General features: G+C 39.1%; 1 protein-coding gene across 1 annotated transcript in view; it reads right to left on the reverse strand.

The window, feature by feature from the left end:
- Positions 1 to 13,492, reverse strand: part of LOC126565026 (uncharacterized) — a 42,115-nt gene continuing 28,623 nt past the window's right edge. Inside the window, exons 3-7 of the mRNA XM_050222166.1 lie at positions 13,339 to 13,474; positions 9,413 to 9,546; positions 8,090 to 8,212; positions 5,760 to 5,952; positions 1 to 203 (exon numbers count right to left, since the gene is read on the reverse strand). Of these exons, the coding sequence (XP_050078123.1) occupies positions 70 to 203; positions 5,760 to 5,952; positions 8,090 to 8,212; positions 9,413 to 9,546; positions 13,339 to 13,474 (720 nt within the window). The 3' untranslated portion in view covers positions 1 to 69. The remainder of the gene's footprint in view (positions 204 to 5,759; positions 5,953 to 8,089; positions 8,213 to 9,412; positions 9,547 to 13,338; positions 13,475 to 13,492) is intronic.

A 13,492-nucleotide genomic window follows, 5' to 3' on the forward strand; every position in this document is an offset into this window, starting at 1 on the left:
AATTCCTGTTCGTCGACACGCAACACGGCCACTAGCTTATATTTTAATCACTTCCTTCAGGTTGTACAGTCAGGATATGCCGATCCGCAGTGAGTACAGCAGAACGGTGCAGATTGTGCAGATGTAGAATGCAATCCAGCCCACCTTTACGTACGCACCGACCTGCTGGGTGGCTGATGATGAGGACGTGGGTGTTTTATCCGCTAAAAAGAAGAATAAAATAAGCATTAGCAAATAGGCTATCTTTAATTTACATTTAGCAATGTTGCATATTAAATATAAAACATAAATTATTTAACAAGATTTGGAAAAACAAACCGAAATTAGAATTAAAATAATTTAACGATAAAACGCCTAAAAGTATGCAATTCAAAGTTAAGAATTGTGCGTTCGAGAGACTTTGTACCAAAAATAATAATTTTTATTGCATACTTGCCTATTTTAAGGTCATTTAAACTAAAAAATATCATAAAAAAGAGGTACTAATTGGAATAATTTGAATTGCCCGTACAAAATGCTTCGATTTTCCCAAACCGATCCCAACCACGAGCCCTTTAGCCAATTTCTACCACAAAGGAATTCCCAAATTGGCTTCTCATCAATGCACCGCAATAAAGAAACTGTTTTTCCGTTCCGTTTTCTACCGCCAATAGCCCTTTCATTCTTTGCTGCTTTGGTTTAGAAATCTATGACCGTCTCATTTCCGCAACGTCCAACAGTGTACAAGTCGGTGCGAAATATTATCCCATTGGCTTCCTTTCCTTCGGGTTTCGGGACGGGGGAAACTTTCGGGGAACGGAAATTCAAATCATAAATACTCGACCGTAGATGTTTTTGTCTGCGTCGGCTATTTGATTACCAGTGAGGTATCCAATTCGCAATGAACTTCAAAGATATCCTTGGAAGCACTCGGGTTTCGGGTTACGAGGTTGGGCGAATGCAAGGAATTGGGATGCTTGTGGCGAAACTTATGATCCATAAAACTTGGGGTACTGCTGTCATCCGGAACCCTGGCCAAGACAAGACGTTGGTGTTTTCCCGTCTACCAGCCGGAAGTCTGTAATGGTGGTGATACTGGCGGTGGTCAATGGCCGGCGTATAAATGGTATAATTTTCCACCGAAGCTTTTCAAATCAAAACTAAACCCCCCCACCAGGTTGGCAGGGGAAATGTTGCACCGAACGGAACTGGACATACATACACAATGTCGATGAAGAATGAGGATGTAACTAGCGGGTATGATTGGGGGCGAACTGGTTGAACGAGTTTCGGAAGTCTCAAACCGTATACCGTCCGCAAGGGTTTCGATGCTGGTGCAGCTTGGATAGGCTTGAAGGTTTATTAGTCCTTGGGCCACTGCTAAACGAAGTGGTTCGAAAACTATTGGACCACTTGGAAGGCACCGGAATGAGCTCGGGGAAGCTATCTGAAATTTTGCAGCAACGAGTTTCGGTTTTCCGGTCCTGGTAGGATGAAGATCGAAAGATGGCTTTCCTCTATCCAGTGAAAGCCGTTTTTGCCAATTTCGGAAGGAAGACGGGGTTATATCATCTTAACCGCACACCGCACGTCTATCTTATCTTTTCCCGTGTACGAGTTTCTTCCTTTGTTTTTCGTGTTAGCTTGAGCAGGATAAAAAGGATGAATTTTGGCGTTTAGAATCATTTCCCGGGGGAAAATAGGGCCCGGAGAAACGTAAAATTGGAAAGATATTCAAAGAAAATAGAAACCGATTGGCCGTCTGAATATTTGGACTAGAAATTATTTGGAAGAATCTCGAGAGGAATTCCTTTGGGTGTATTTTATATGGGCATGTGGAGTGGATGAGTTGTTAGGGCTGGACAGGCCAGAAGCGGTGCTGATGCAACAATTTAACCTCAGAAGATAATGCCAATCGGTTAAGGGAATAGTTTTGGGGGGAATCAACTGCAATACACAGATAAATATTAAACTCTCTCAATGCACTAAAACAATTAATGCAAAATTTATTTGTATTTGGAATGGAATGGTATCAAAGGGCAGTTCCATGTGCAGCACCAAAACCACAATCAACGCGTAGCAGTATGCAAATTATCTACGAAGATTAGGTTGTGTTTTGCAGTGTTTTTGTTTTATTTTTTTGCAAACAGTTCGAAAGGAATGCAAATTACAAAAATGTTTGGGCTCTTCTATTTGTGTCTTTGAGTATTCATTACATTTTTTTTATGTATGTATAAAAGTCTTCTGTTGTTTTCTGTTGTCCTTATTTTAAGAGCATTTTTTTCTATCATATTACGCTTTTTAATAAGCGTTCTCCTCACGACAAACCGTGGAAAATCGTAAAACCATCTTACAATCTCCAGCGACAATTAATTCTTCTTGGCTTAACGACCTCTAAGGCTATGCTGACCATCGAAAAATAGACTGCCAATACCACATAGTTGGTTAGTCAGTCCTCACTACGGGACCAGCGACGACTAAAACTAGAAATATTACGTATCAGATAACATTTTGGCACTCCATCACGAATTGTTAGTTGATTGTGTCAGTAGCTATTGCATGCAGAAGCAAATAACTCTAATGCCTTGAAACTTAATTTAACGCATTTGATCTACAAAAATTATTCATTTGATCTAGACGTTCTAGCTGTTAGTCCTTTTAAAAACTGTTATCTGCTAGTTAAAAGAAAAATTATTAACATGTCTCTGTCCTAGCTTAAAAGTTTTCAATCATCTCATTGATTTTTAACTAAGTGTTTCCCATTTATCTAACAGATTATGTGATAACAATCTGTAATCTTTTACATTTGCTCTATGGCACGTTTAGTTTTACATAATGTAAATAGCGTTTTTTTCTTCAGTTTTTGCGGAATCCGTTCATCAAGTAGTTTCCATCATCATACGCATCCCGCAGACACACTAAAACAGACCCATCTCCATCAGCAGCGTTTAAGCTTACATCGAGCCTTAAACCGAACAAAACTCTCTTTCACCACATTCACTCAGCAAAGTGGCGGAAACATGAATTATTGTGACCATTTTTCACACAATCTCGTCTTCACCCCGGAAAATGCCCCTCACTATACTACACACACCACTGAGCTTTGCTTTTTGGAAACGAAATTTTCCTTACACTAAACTCCTCGTATATTCCCGTTTGAAACCGCTCAAAGCTTGCCACCGAAGCATCGTACGTAAACCACGCATGACAGAGTACCTAAGAGAGGGAAAGAACCGAACCATTCGGCATCCATTTCCGGTAATGATTTATATTTAATATCGTTCACCAGACAGCAATGTCCTGAGAACGGTCAGGACTAGGGTTCTGTAAATGGGTAAGCCCAAAAATTGGAACATGCACCAGAAATATGTGCATCTTCCTGTAGTGTCGTCTCGGCAAGGACAAACCGGATTGTATCGCTCTAAAACGTTTCGCAAACTCCAGCAAGAACAAGACAAGGTTTCACCGATTCGACCAAAGCGTGTCCTGAAGCGTGTTCGCGCACCGTTTGATGCATTCGCTCTTGGTGTGTGGTGTGTTGAAAGCAATACTTACTTCGCACGTGTCCCCCTACATTAGCATTAGCTGCTTGGGGGCGATTCGGTACGTCGAGTACGCTATGCAGGGAGAGTCTTCGCTTTCTGTGAAGCTTTTGAGCGGGTATTGTATTAACATACTTCTGTGGTTGAATTTATGAGGCGATAAAATGCAGATATGGTGAAACAGTGAGCTTCCGTGGTGGGTATCGTATCGTCTCGATTGGATGTGTTTTACAAGCCCTAATCGAGCGGCACCCAGCAGAGTGCAACAGCAGTGGAAAGAGCCCAAACTATCATACATGTGTGTGGGCCGTTGAGCTTTTCGGAAAAGTATGAGAGAATCTTATCGTACAATCAAAGAGGATCTAACAAGGGAAGATTTATGATGTGACAGAATGTGTAGAAATTTTTGGGATGGGAAATTCAACTAGAGAACGGTCGAGGAAAATATTTAAAATTAAAGGTTAAAAATAAAATCAATAGTTAGTGAATTTCTATTGATTCCACTTGATCAATAATCACACCTGACCCTCTCACAACATCTACAACAAATGCTGCAATAGAACCGGACGACACATTGATTTAAAATTAAATTAAACCGAGCATGGCTGGAATGAGGCATTACCCAAGCAGGAAATGCATTGTGATATGCACAAGTCAACACATACTTGCGGTGTTGAACGACCGGTAATGAGCCTTCATTTTGCATACAATTATATCAGAGATAAACAAACCAGTAAAAATGTAAAAAGCATATAAAAATGCGTTGAAAGGCTGTTTTTAAAAGCATATACTTTCTTCCGCGGATTGCATACTTTATATTGTAGTACAATAGTACCAAGAATTGTTGATTTAAAAGCGATATCTCATGTGTATATTAAATTTTTCTTCTCTGGAATGTTTACACAACAGTCATGCATTTTTATGCATGTTCTCTACTTTATCCTTAAATAAGCATGACTTCGGCATGCAATGGCACCTGCCATTGTTTGTTATCCTTGGCAATTTTTGAAGGATGGTGCAAAATATCGAACAAAGAGTATTTCAGAAATTTTGTTATTGTTTATCAATAAAATTGTTTGCAATTCGGCCTGGCCGTTCTTCGTGAATAAAACCAAATTATTCACTTTGCATTACTAACCAATCCAAAACTTTATCTTATTATAATACTATAAAACTATAGTAAACTGAAGAGGACAGACTGTTTATTGAAAGAAGAGAAACAAGAACAGGAAAAGTAAATAGAGAAGAAAATGACACACAATTATTAAAGGAGAGAATCATTGAGAAGCAAAAGAGGAAAAAAATCTTTAACGTTAGGAAGACAGAATGATGCCAAAATTCTAATAATCAGAAAAAGCATTGCAATGACGAAACAAGATCGTTTGTGTCAAAAACTGTGCGGCGCGCAGGAATCGTTAAAAGTGAACGAGAACAAAGGGATCGTGCGGGGACATAAAAAAGAAATGACAGAAAGGAGGGAAGATACGTCGGAAACTTCGAGAATTAATAATCGACAATTGAACAATCATTTGAAAATGTTCAATCAATTCCCGGTATTGTTGTGATATAATGCATCTCATGGGAAAATAATACAGATTTTTTTCGTACAAGCTGCTCAACTTTGAGTAAAGGCATCGAAATTAGGATTTGAACGACTTCCAACTTCTCTCACTACGCTTTTGACGAATTAAATAACACGCACTTGTCAAATGTTTGGTCAAATTCAAAATCAAATAAAATTATTTACTACATAATAGAAATAATTAAAAATAAAACAATATTACCGGACCATTCACAACTACACCCTTCTGAAAAATATACATGCAACAATCAAAATAGGACTGGAAAACAACCACGAATTATCCACCCATCCACAGCCGATAAGGCCATATGCTCGGGATAAGGCGAGGAATAAGGAGGAAATGCCTTAACCTTATATAATTTAAAGCGGTGTTGACCATACGGCATTGTACCGTCATAATCAATAAATTATAAGTAAATAGATAAATAAATTATCGAATTTAATTTCTTCAAGACTCTTGAACGAGCAACTTTATTCATTTTATGTTTGCGTAACATGTTTACCGTCTTTTTAATTTCATAAAACTTCTAAAAACTTCCAATTTTAAAAGCTGGGTCAAGAAAACAAGTGGATAAATGTATGAAATTTGCACATCAAAAACACAAAAAAATCATTTCCAGACAACGGCATCTGCTTGCATAGTTTTCTAAACTCACCTTTGTATCCATTGACCGTTAAATACATATCGCTCTGATCGGGCAGCTCTCCATCGTACACCGAGTGTTGATAGATTTGATTCAGATTGTGGCCACTGGAGGAACCCGTCGCCAGTATTCGAGGTCGATCCTCTTCCACGTACCATTCACTACTCTCGTCATAGATTTGATGTATTGTCGCTTGGCATTTAAGCTGCAAAAAAAAAAAAAAACGATTTATTTAATGTAAACAATTATGTCTAAACTTAAATTGTACTCCAAATAGAAAACACACACATAAAAGCAACAAAAACATGAGGGAAGAATAAATGATCGATTTGCTTATCGTTGATGTTTGCTGTGCTGGAAACGATTGCAAACGGGCCGAATGCAGGTTAAAGTGTAGCGCCAAAGCGAAACAATAACAATCGAAACAATGTTGATCAGCAGGAAGCATCCATAGCAGATGCAGTTTCCGGTTGGGATCACTGCACCCAGCATGCTACGTGTCCAAATCCCTTGCATTAGCACAATATCCCTTATTCGCACGTTAGGTACAGGTAAGAGTGTGAAGCCCGAAAGAGGAAAATCGTACCGGAAGAAACTTTGCTCCACTTGACGCCTCCTCCACTCTTTCTCTCTCTGTCGAAGCGTCAACGGGCGCTTCCGGTTCCGGGGCCTGCTGTACTCGTTGTTTGAATCAATTAAACTTTTAATTAACAGCATTTGTTCTGCAGCAGGATAGAACGCTTGCTACAGCCGCTCCTAGCGATCCGGATCTTTGCTGTGCTCCATTTTCATTTGTTTGCTCAACAATGAATTGTGCGATTTTTTTTTGTAGTTGCTTCTTCTTCTGTGTCTTACGTTTTCTGTGCTGTTGGCAGGAAAGAGTTCTTTCCGGGAGGGAGTGTTTGTCTTTTAAGAATTATACGAAAGACACGAGAGGAAGAAAAAAAACTCCGAACGATCGTTTCTTGTAACCTAAGGGTTACAACTCTTCTACCATCCGTCAGCATTCTCACCGATTGTCACCCGGGTAAAGAATAATGATAACATTTGCCATGCCTGCCTGACCTGTGGCGCACGTTTTCCATCAAGATTCTTTACAGAAAAGTTCACCGGTTCTCCGGTACCTAGCAGGTGTCCTTCCGGAAAAGATTTGTCACCCCGTGGACGGAAGGATCCCATTGTAGTAGTCCTTCTAATTTACCTCTTTTTATCCAACCGGCCCGTTTTGTTTTGCTTCTGGATGATTTACCGTAGTGTTAAATATTAATTACAATCTCATCAGGGTTTTCTTTCTTCGAGCAGAGTTTTTTCCAAAGGAAAAATCTTAATACTCCCAGCAGTGAAAAGTGATTGCAGGAAAGAACCGTTTTACGATAGATATCCTGGACATGAATGATTTTTTTTAACAATTGGAAAGAGGTTAAAAATAGAAAACTGTACTTTTCCAAACAAGAATCTTGCTTGGTAATTCTTGAAGGCTTGTGCACATTTTTGAAAATAAAAATAAAGTCTCGGATTTGATAGCAATACCATATCGGTAAGGGGCGACTCGGTGGTGATGGTTAGCGTCGGTCTTCGAACGGCAGGATCAGGGTTCAAATCCCATCCGGACCATCCCTCCGTAGTGATGATTGTCTATCCAACTACGTGGTGTCGGAGAGTATAGTCAGCCATTCGATGGCCGGCATGACCTAAGAAGGTCGTTAAGCCAAGAGGAAGAAATCTTAAATTGTTTTTGGCATAAGATGCATTTTCAAGACTGACGACTCAAGTGCAATATAATATTACGACCATTAGAAATAAGGCCCATTCTATGAAACAAAATTCTTTTCTCCAGATTTGTTTCCAAATACTTTTTTATTGGCCTCTATCTGGCTTGGATCCGTACTAGTATTTATTTTAAGCCTTGTATCTAATACATCCTGGAATATAATCAGTTTCAATGGTAATCTTTCTAACCAGAAATTCTAAGCTTACTATATTTTCATCCATGCTTTTACATTGAATGCCTTTTATTTGTAGAATGCTATTCGTGGGAAGCACTTTTTAGAAGAAGTACAGAATTTGAGGAAAATTCTTGAAGTCCCAACTTGTTTGTGATTGCTAGGCTCATATGTAGTTTACTTAAAGGTTCCATTGATCAAGTAGAATATATTGAACAAATCATAAAATATCAGAAAAGAAATTAAATTCTTAAAGAAGAAATAATGGAAATGGAGAACAATCCAAACACCTGAAGGATAGTGTTCTTGATTAAGATTTATGAAACAGACGTTATATTTGAAGCCGACCATTCCGTGTCAATATGAAAAGCGTTATGTTAATATTAATCAATACCTTACCTTGAGTTTTCCTTTAATAAAGTGTGCGTGTGACACCAATATATTAATCCCTAGTATTGACGTTTCTAGTCCCGTGTGCGTATCCTTGATCGGTCGATACTGTTTGTAGTACTGTGGTATGATCTGTCAAAAGGAAAAAGAACATTATGTTGGAAAAAAGCAGCTCAAACAATTATTTAATCAAAAACGAATTTTGCAATACCATTATCGGTAAGTACCATCATAACTAAACAACTTCCACTGCCGAATTGAGTACACTTTAAAAATCAAAAACCAATCCCGCGGACTGGCGTACACACATACACACAGATACATACTATCCAATCAGGAGGGAAAATTAAATTTTCCACAGAAAGCCTCTCCACAGAAACGCAGAAACGCACAAAAACACTCATCTTCATTGTGATGGGCGCTGACAGCGTGTCGTCACAGTGCGGAGCAATGAAAACTCGCGGCACACGCACACATTTGATGCTCGCCATAAACAGGGGGGAGAAAGTGTAAATTCAATTTCCCTTCCGAATGGGATTTTCAACCGCAACCCATGTTTGACGTCTCGGCCAAGATCTGTCCGAAGAGTAAATCACTGTCTGTCTTCCTCACGCTGTCTCTTTCTGCGATCCGTTTTGCGATGCTCATCGTTACAAATCGTTCGATAGCATTCCTTCCCGCGGAGGAAATGGATGAAAATTACGAAAAATTCGATTTCCATCCACCCGAAAGCCACCCGGTGCGCATGGAAGAAGCCGTGGCCAACGGCAAAACTGATGATTCGCCGATTGAGCCGTTTGCTTTTCATCACTTCACACAAATCCTCCCGGTGGGGATGGTAGACTATCGGATGCTTTTTTGCAACCGCTTGCTGAAACCACAAATTAGGATGACTTCTGGAAGGGCAGAGGCAGGCATAACATACGAGACGACGGTGTGATTAAAGATGAAACGGTTGTCGCACGTTTTGTGTTCAAAAATTTCATGCTGAGTGTTTATCGAGAATTAATATAAATCGTAATACAGAGTGAGATTCATAGAAACATCAGAACAAAAACAAGCCAATACCATGGAAAAACAGACTCGATTTTTGTATTTCTGCCATTTATGCTGTCTGTCTCCATGTAAAGCGGAAAAGTATGCAATCCGTAGCACAAACACTCATAAAAACACCATGACAACGCGAGCCTGCGATGTTGATGAATGCGTTTTTGCCCTAAATCAATAGACCGCATGTGGTGTCGGAGGCAAATATGTGATTTCCACATCCCACCCGGGAGGATCGGTCGACTATGTAGCTGTGTGTGGGTGTGATGGGGCAATAAATCTTACCGGTACGTCATTAATCGTCCACGTCAGATTTGCTGGCGGTTTAGAATTAATCGAGGTGCAGTTGCCCCGCAGGATGTCGCCCGGTCGGTATCGGCCCTGCAGTCCCATTATTGATGGTTTTTCCGGCGGTGGTTCTGGTGGGTTGTGTGTTGTGCATGTGTTTTTTTTTTCGCGGTCGGTGATAAGCGGAGAAAGATAATAGTATTGTGTTTCATTAAATAATTGGCATAGCTAAACAAGGAATAGAAAGGATTTTGAGTAAGATTTTGACGTACGCCAAGTATGTAATATTTCTTAATTGGTTTAACTTTAACTTTGGTTTTTCTTGCGTCCTCGTTAACTTATAGTTCATAGATCTTTCTTTTTGGTGCTTTTTATTCTTCACATTGATTTTAATTATTTTTTTTTTTGTTACGGTTGTGTTTTTTTTTATGAATTATTTTTACTTATTTATTTCAGTGTGACGGTTCTAAGCCATCTTGCCATTTTTTATGGATTATTTTGTTTAGTTTTTCACTAGTTCAATTGAGTAACATAAGCTATGTTTTTATAGATTTTATTAAGACGCTAGTAAGCAACACACACCTCGCCAATAAATGCTGAATTGTATTTTCAGGGAATCAGCATTTGCCACTGGTCAGTAGTTTGACAGCGCACCGCAACATCGACGGAAACATCGGGTCAACACATGGAGTTGACCCAAACACAAAACCTTCGGAGTCGGCTCGGTGCTAAATTTCAATAAAACAGTTTAGTTGGCTTCTGGCAATCAATCATTGTACTCTTTAATTGTGTTTTATGTAAGAAAAGATAACTCGCGTCTTTAAGCAACTTGTTCCTTAAATCTAAAAATGTTTTCATTTGCGTTTTTTTCTGATTTACTTATTCTGTTTTCATAATTAATTAAGTGATTGCACACGAAATGAAGAATTTATCTATTTTAAGATCTTTCTATTCTTCTATTATTACCTTTCTGATGTTCTGCTAGGATATTTTTCAAAACATGTTGATCCATAAAATAACTGAAATCTGATTGCAAGGTTTCTTAGTTCCATTGAAAATCTCTTGTTCCATTAAACAATTGCAAAGCTTTAGAAGGGGCCTGCAATATTCAACAAGTTTTCCAAAATCTCGCTAAAGTTATTTACAGTCTGGTCTGGTCTGTAATGGAACGAACCTAGAGGATGTCGAATCCCATTGACCCAATTGATCCTACCACGCAGACAAAGTGAGCTCAATCTCCAGATCCCCGTCATAACTAAAACAGCGTTGCTGGTGAATCTGTACGACACTGAACAGGGATGCCCAATAGTCGGAGCTTAGCACATTGCTTGTGCTGGGAATCTCCCGAATAAAGACTACATTTCTACAACTTATCCGTGGCCTTAGGCCGGTAATCCAGTAGCTCACATATCATCTTGAACCTGCCATCATGAACAAAAGCTTGCGGAAAATGATGATCGACAGATTTTTGTATAAAAAAGTGGCCACTGGTCACCTTCCACTGCTACAAACGATCATCAGAACAATGGTCGATACTGTACTTGTTGGTGCTCAACAAGGTGCCTTACGGACTGCTGCTCGTCCAGATGAATCGTGCGCGCTCAGCCTACTCAGTCTGCTCTCAGATGGAGACTTTGGATTATAGCTTCGCCTAGTGCTCTAGGGTATCTATTGCTTGGAGCATCCTGATGCAGGCTGTGTAAGCCATCGATTCAAACCACTAACTTAACTTCTAATCCCTTCTTTGACCTTGTCTAAGTAATTTGTCAAGTCAAATTACATTGAAGGGATCCATATCCTTTTCAATCCCATTATCCTTTTCAATCCCATATGTTTAACTTACTCTTCTAATCGAAGCAGATCTATGAGATCTATGAGCAATTTTGGAAGGCAGTCAAATTTTTTATTCGTACAAACTTTATTCGTTACAAATTTTTAACTTTAACTTCGTACAAACGTAACTCCTCCAGCATCATCGGTGATATATCCGTCCTCAATGCCCTAAACTTGCTTAAACTGTCTTATAGGCCTGGCCCAGAAGGAATTCCTGCATCTGTACTAAAAAAATGCAGTGTATCGATTGTTCCTCTTCTTAAAAAAACTATTCCCCTTGTCTTTGTGTATGTCCTCCTTTTCTTCCTTGTGGAAACTTGCTTGGCTTATTCCTGCATATAAAAAAGGCAATAAATCGTCAGTCGGTTATTACCTAGGCATTTCCATACTATGTGCAATAGCCAAAGTGTTTGAAACAATTCTCCTTTCCTATTTTCTGTATGTTACTCGTTCTTCCATCATTTCTCGACAACATGGATTCATCCCCAAAAGATCAACATCCACTAACCTAATGTGTTTTACCTCTTACCTTTCGTCTCAACCCCGATTTCAAATCTGCCTTTGAAAGTATCCCCCAATCACTCCTCATTTGAAAATTATCCTGTCTTGGGATCCATATCTCCTTACTTGTCTGGTTCCGTTCTTTCCTGTGTAATCGTAGTTATCGAGTCTCCTTGAAAGGTTCCTTTTTTTCTCCCTTTCTTTCAGGTGCAGGCGTACCGCAAGGAATTTTCTTAAGTCCACTGTTATTTGTTTTGTATATCAATGATAGCAGTACTGTCCTACCACTTGATGATTTCCTCTGTTTTGCTGACGACTTAGAAATCTTCTATCCTATATCCTCTCCTTTTGAATGTATTGTTTTACAATCTATCCTAGCCGTTTTTGTACTTAGTGTAATCAAAACCGTCTGTCCTTCTGTCCGGCAAAATATAGTGTTATTACTTTTACCTGGTCCCGCACCCCTTTTGTTCTTTCTTATTCCCTTGACCAGGTTTTGGTTGAGCTTGTTTAGGTCATTAAGGACTTGGGCATCTTGTTTGACACGGGTCTCTCTTTCTCTCACCAGATTGACTACATAGTCAGCCGTCGAGTCGACTGTCAAGTCGAGGAGGATTCATGGTCTACATAAACGTGTGACCAGTGACTTCGCAGATGCTTGTTGTTTGAAGACTTTATTTTGTTCACCGGTCAGATCGATGCTGGAGTATTGCTCGGTTATCTGGTCCCCGTCGGGAAGAATTCTCACTGATTGAATAGAACGGGTGCAGAGATCCTTCACCAGGTTTGCTCTCCGGAAAATTCTTGGCGATCGATACTCTGCTCTGCCCTGTTACGAGGACAGATGCCGGTTGCTTGGTCTTGCGTCGCTTGAAGATCGCCGTTATATTTCCAAATCCTCATTTGTTACCGCACTTCTCCTTGATTGATTCGATGACCAAACTTTGCTCATTTAAATCCCTCTATATGTTCCCTCCCGCGTCCTTCGATATCGTCCCCCAATTTTTGTTGCCTTACGTCACCTTACGGCGGTGGGCCGTAAAGATCCTCTCCTTATTGCCGCCAAAATTTTTAATTCCTCGTCCCATCACTTTGATTTCAACACATCCCTGACTTTTTTCCGTTCCCGGTTTTTATCCACTTCCTCATCCTTCCTTCACTTCCCTATTTTTTGTTTTGTTTTCTTTTTTTCTCTAATGCTGCAACTTATTCTGTGTACCGTTTAGACTAGTTTAAGATTAGATATTAGACTTATTGTATAGCCAAGGGCAATCATATCAAATACATGAAATTAAATGAAATGATTTTCCTTTTATAAGTTTTCTTATTTTACACGTAATATTATTAATATTCTTAATCTCTTTCCCTTTTATTGTTTTGAATTAACAATTATTAAACATATTATTTTAACTTAGTTGTTTAAAAGTTTTGTTTCCGCTTGATGCATGGATACAAGCACTAGATAGATTATTTTAAAAAGAATTCAATGTTTTTTTTATAAAAAGATAATCGATTTGACTGATTCTATCCCAAGATTTGATATTTATTTTATTTTAGTTAATTTTAAATACAAAATGAGCTAAACTCACCTATGACTTCCATATCACCGGATACTATCATTGTGTGGAAGGAAGGAGCATCAGCCGACACCTCACAGCTGTACTTCCCAGATACGTTTGTTTCGAGTGCCTTTATTACGACGTTACTCATGTTCGATAACGATCGCTGGAAAAGGAAATTTAA

Source organism: Anopheles maculipalpis, chromosome 3RL (genome assembly GCF_943734695.1).
Source record: "Anopheles maculipalpis chromosome 3RL, idAnoMacuDA_375_x, whole genome shotgun sequence".
NCBI lineage: Eukaryota > Metazoa > Arthropoda > Insecta > Diptera > Culicidae > Anopheles > Anopheles maculipalpis.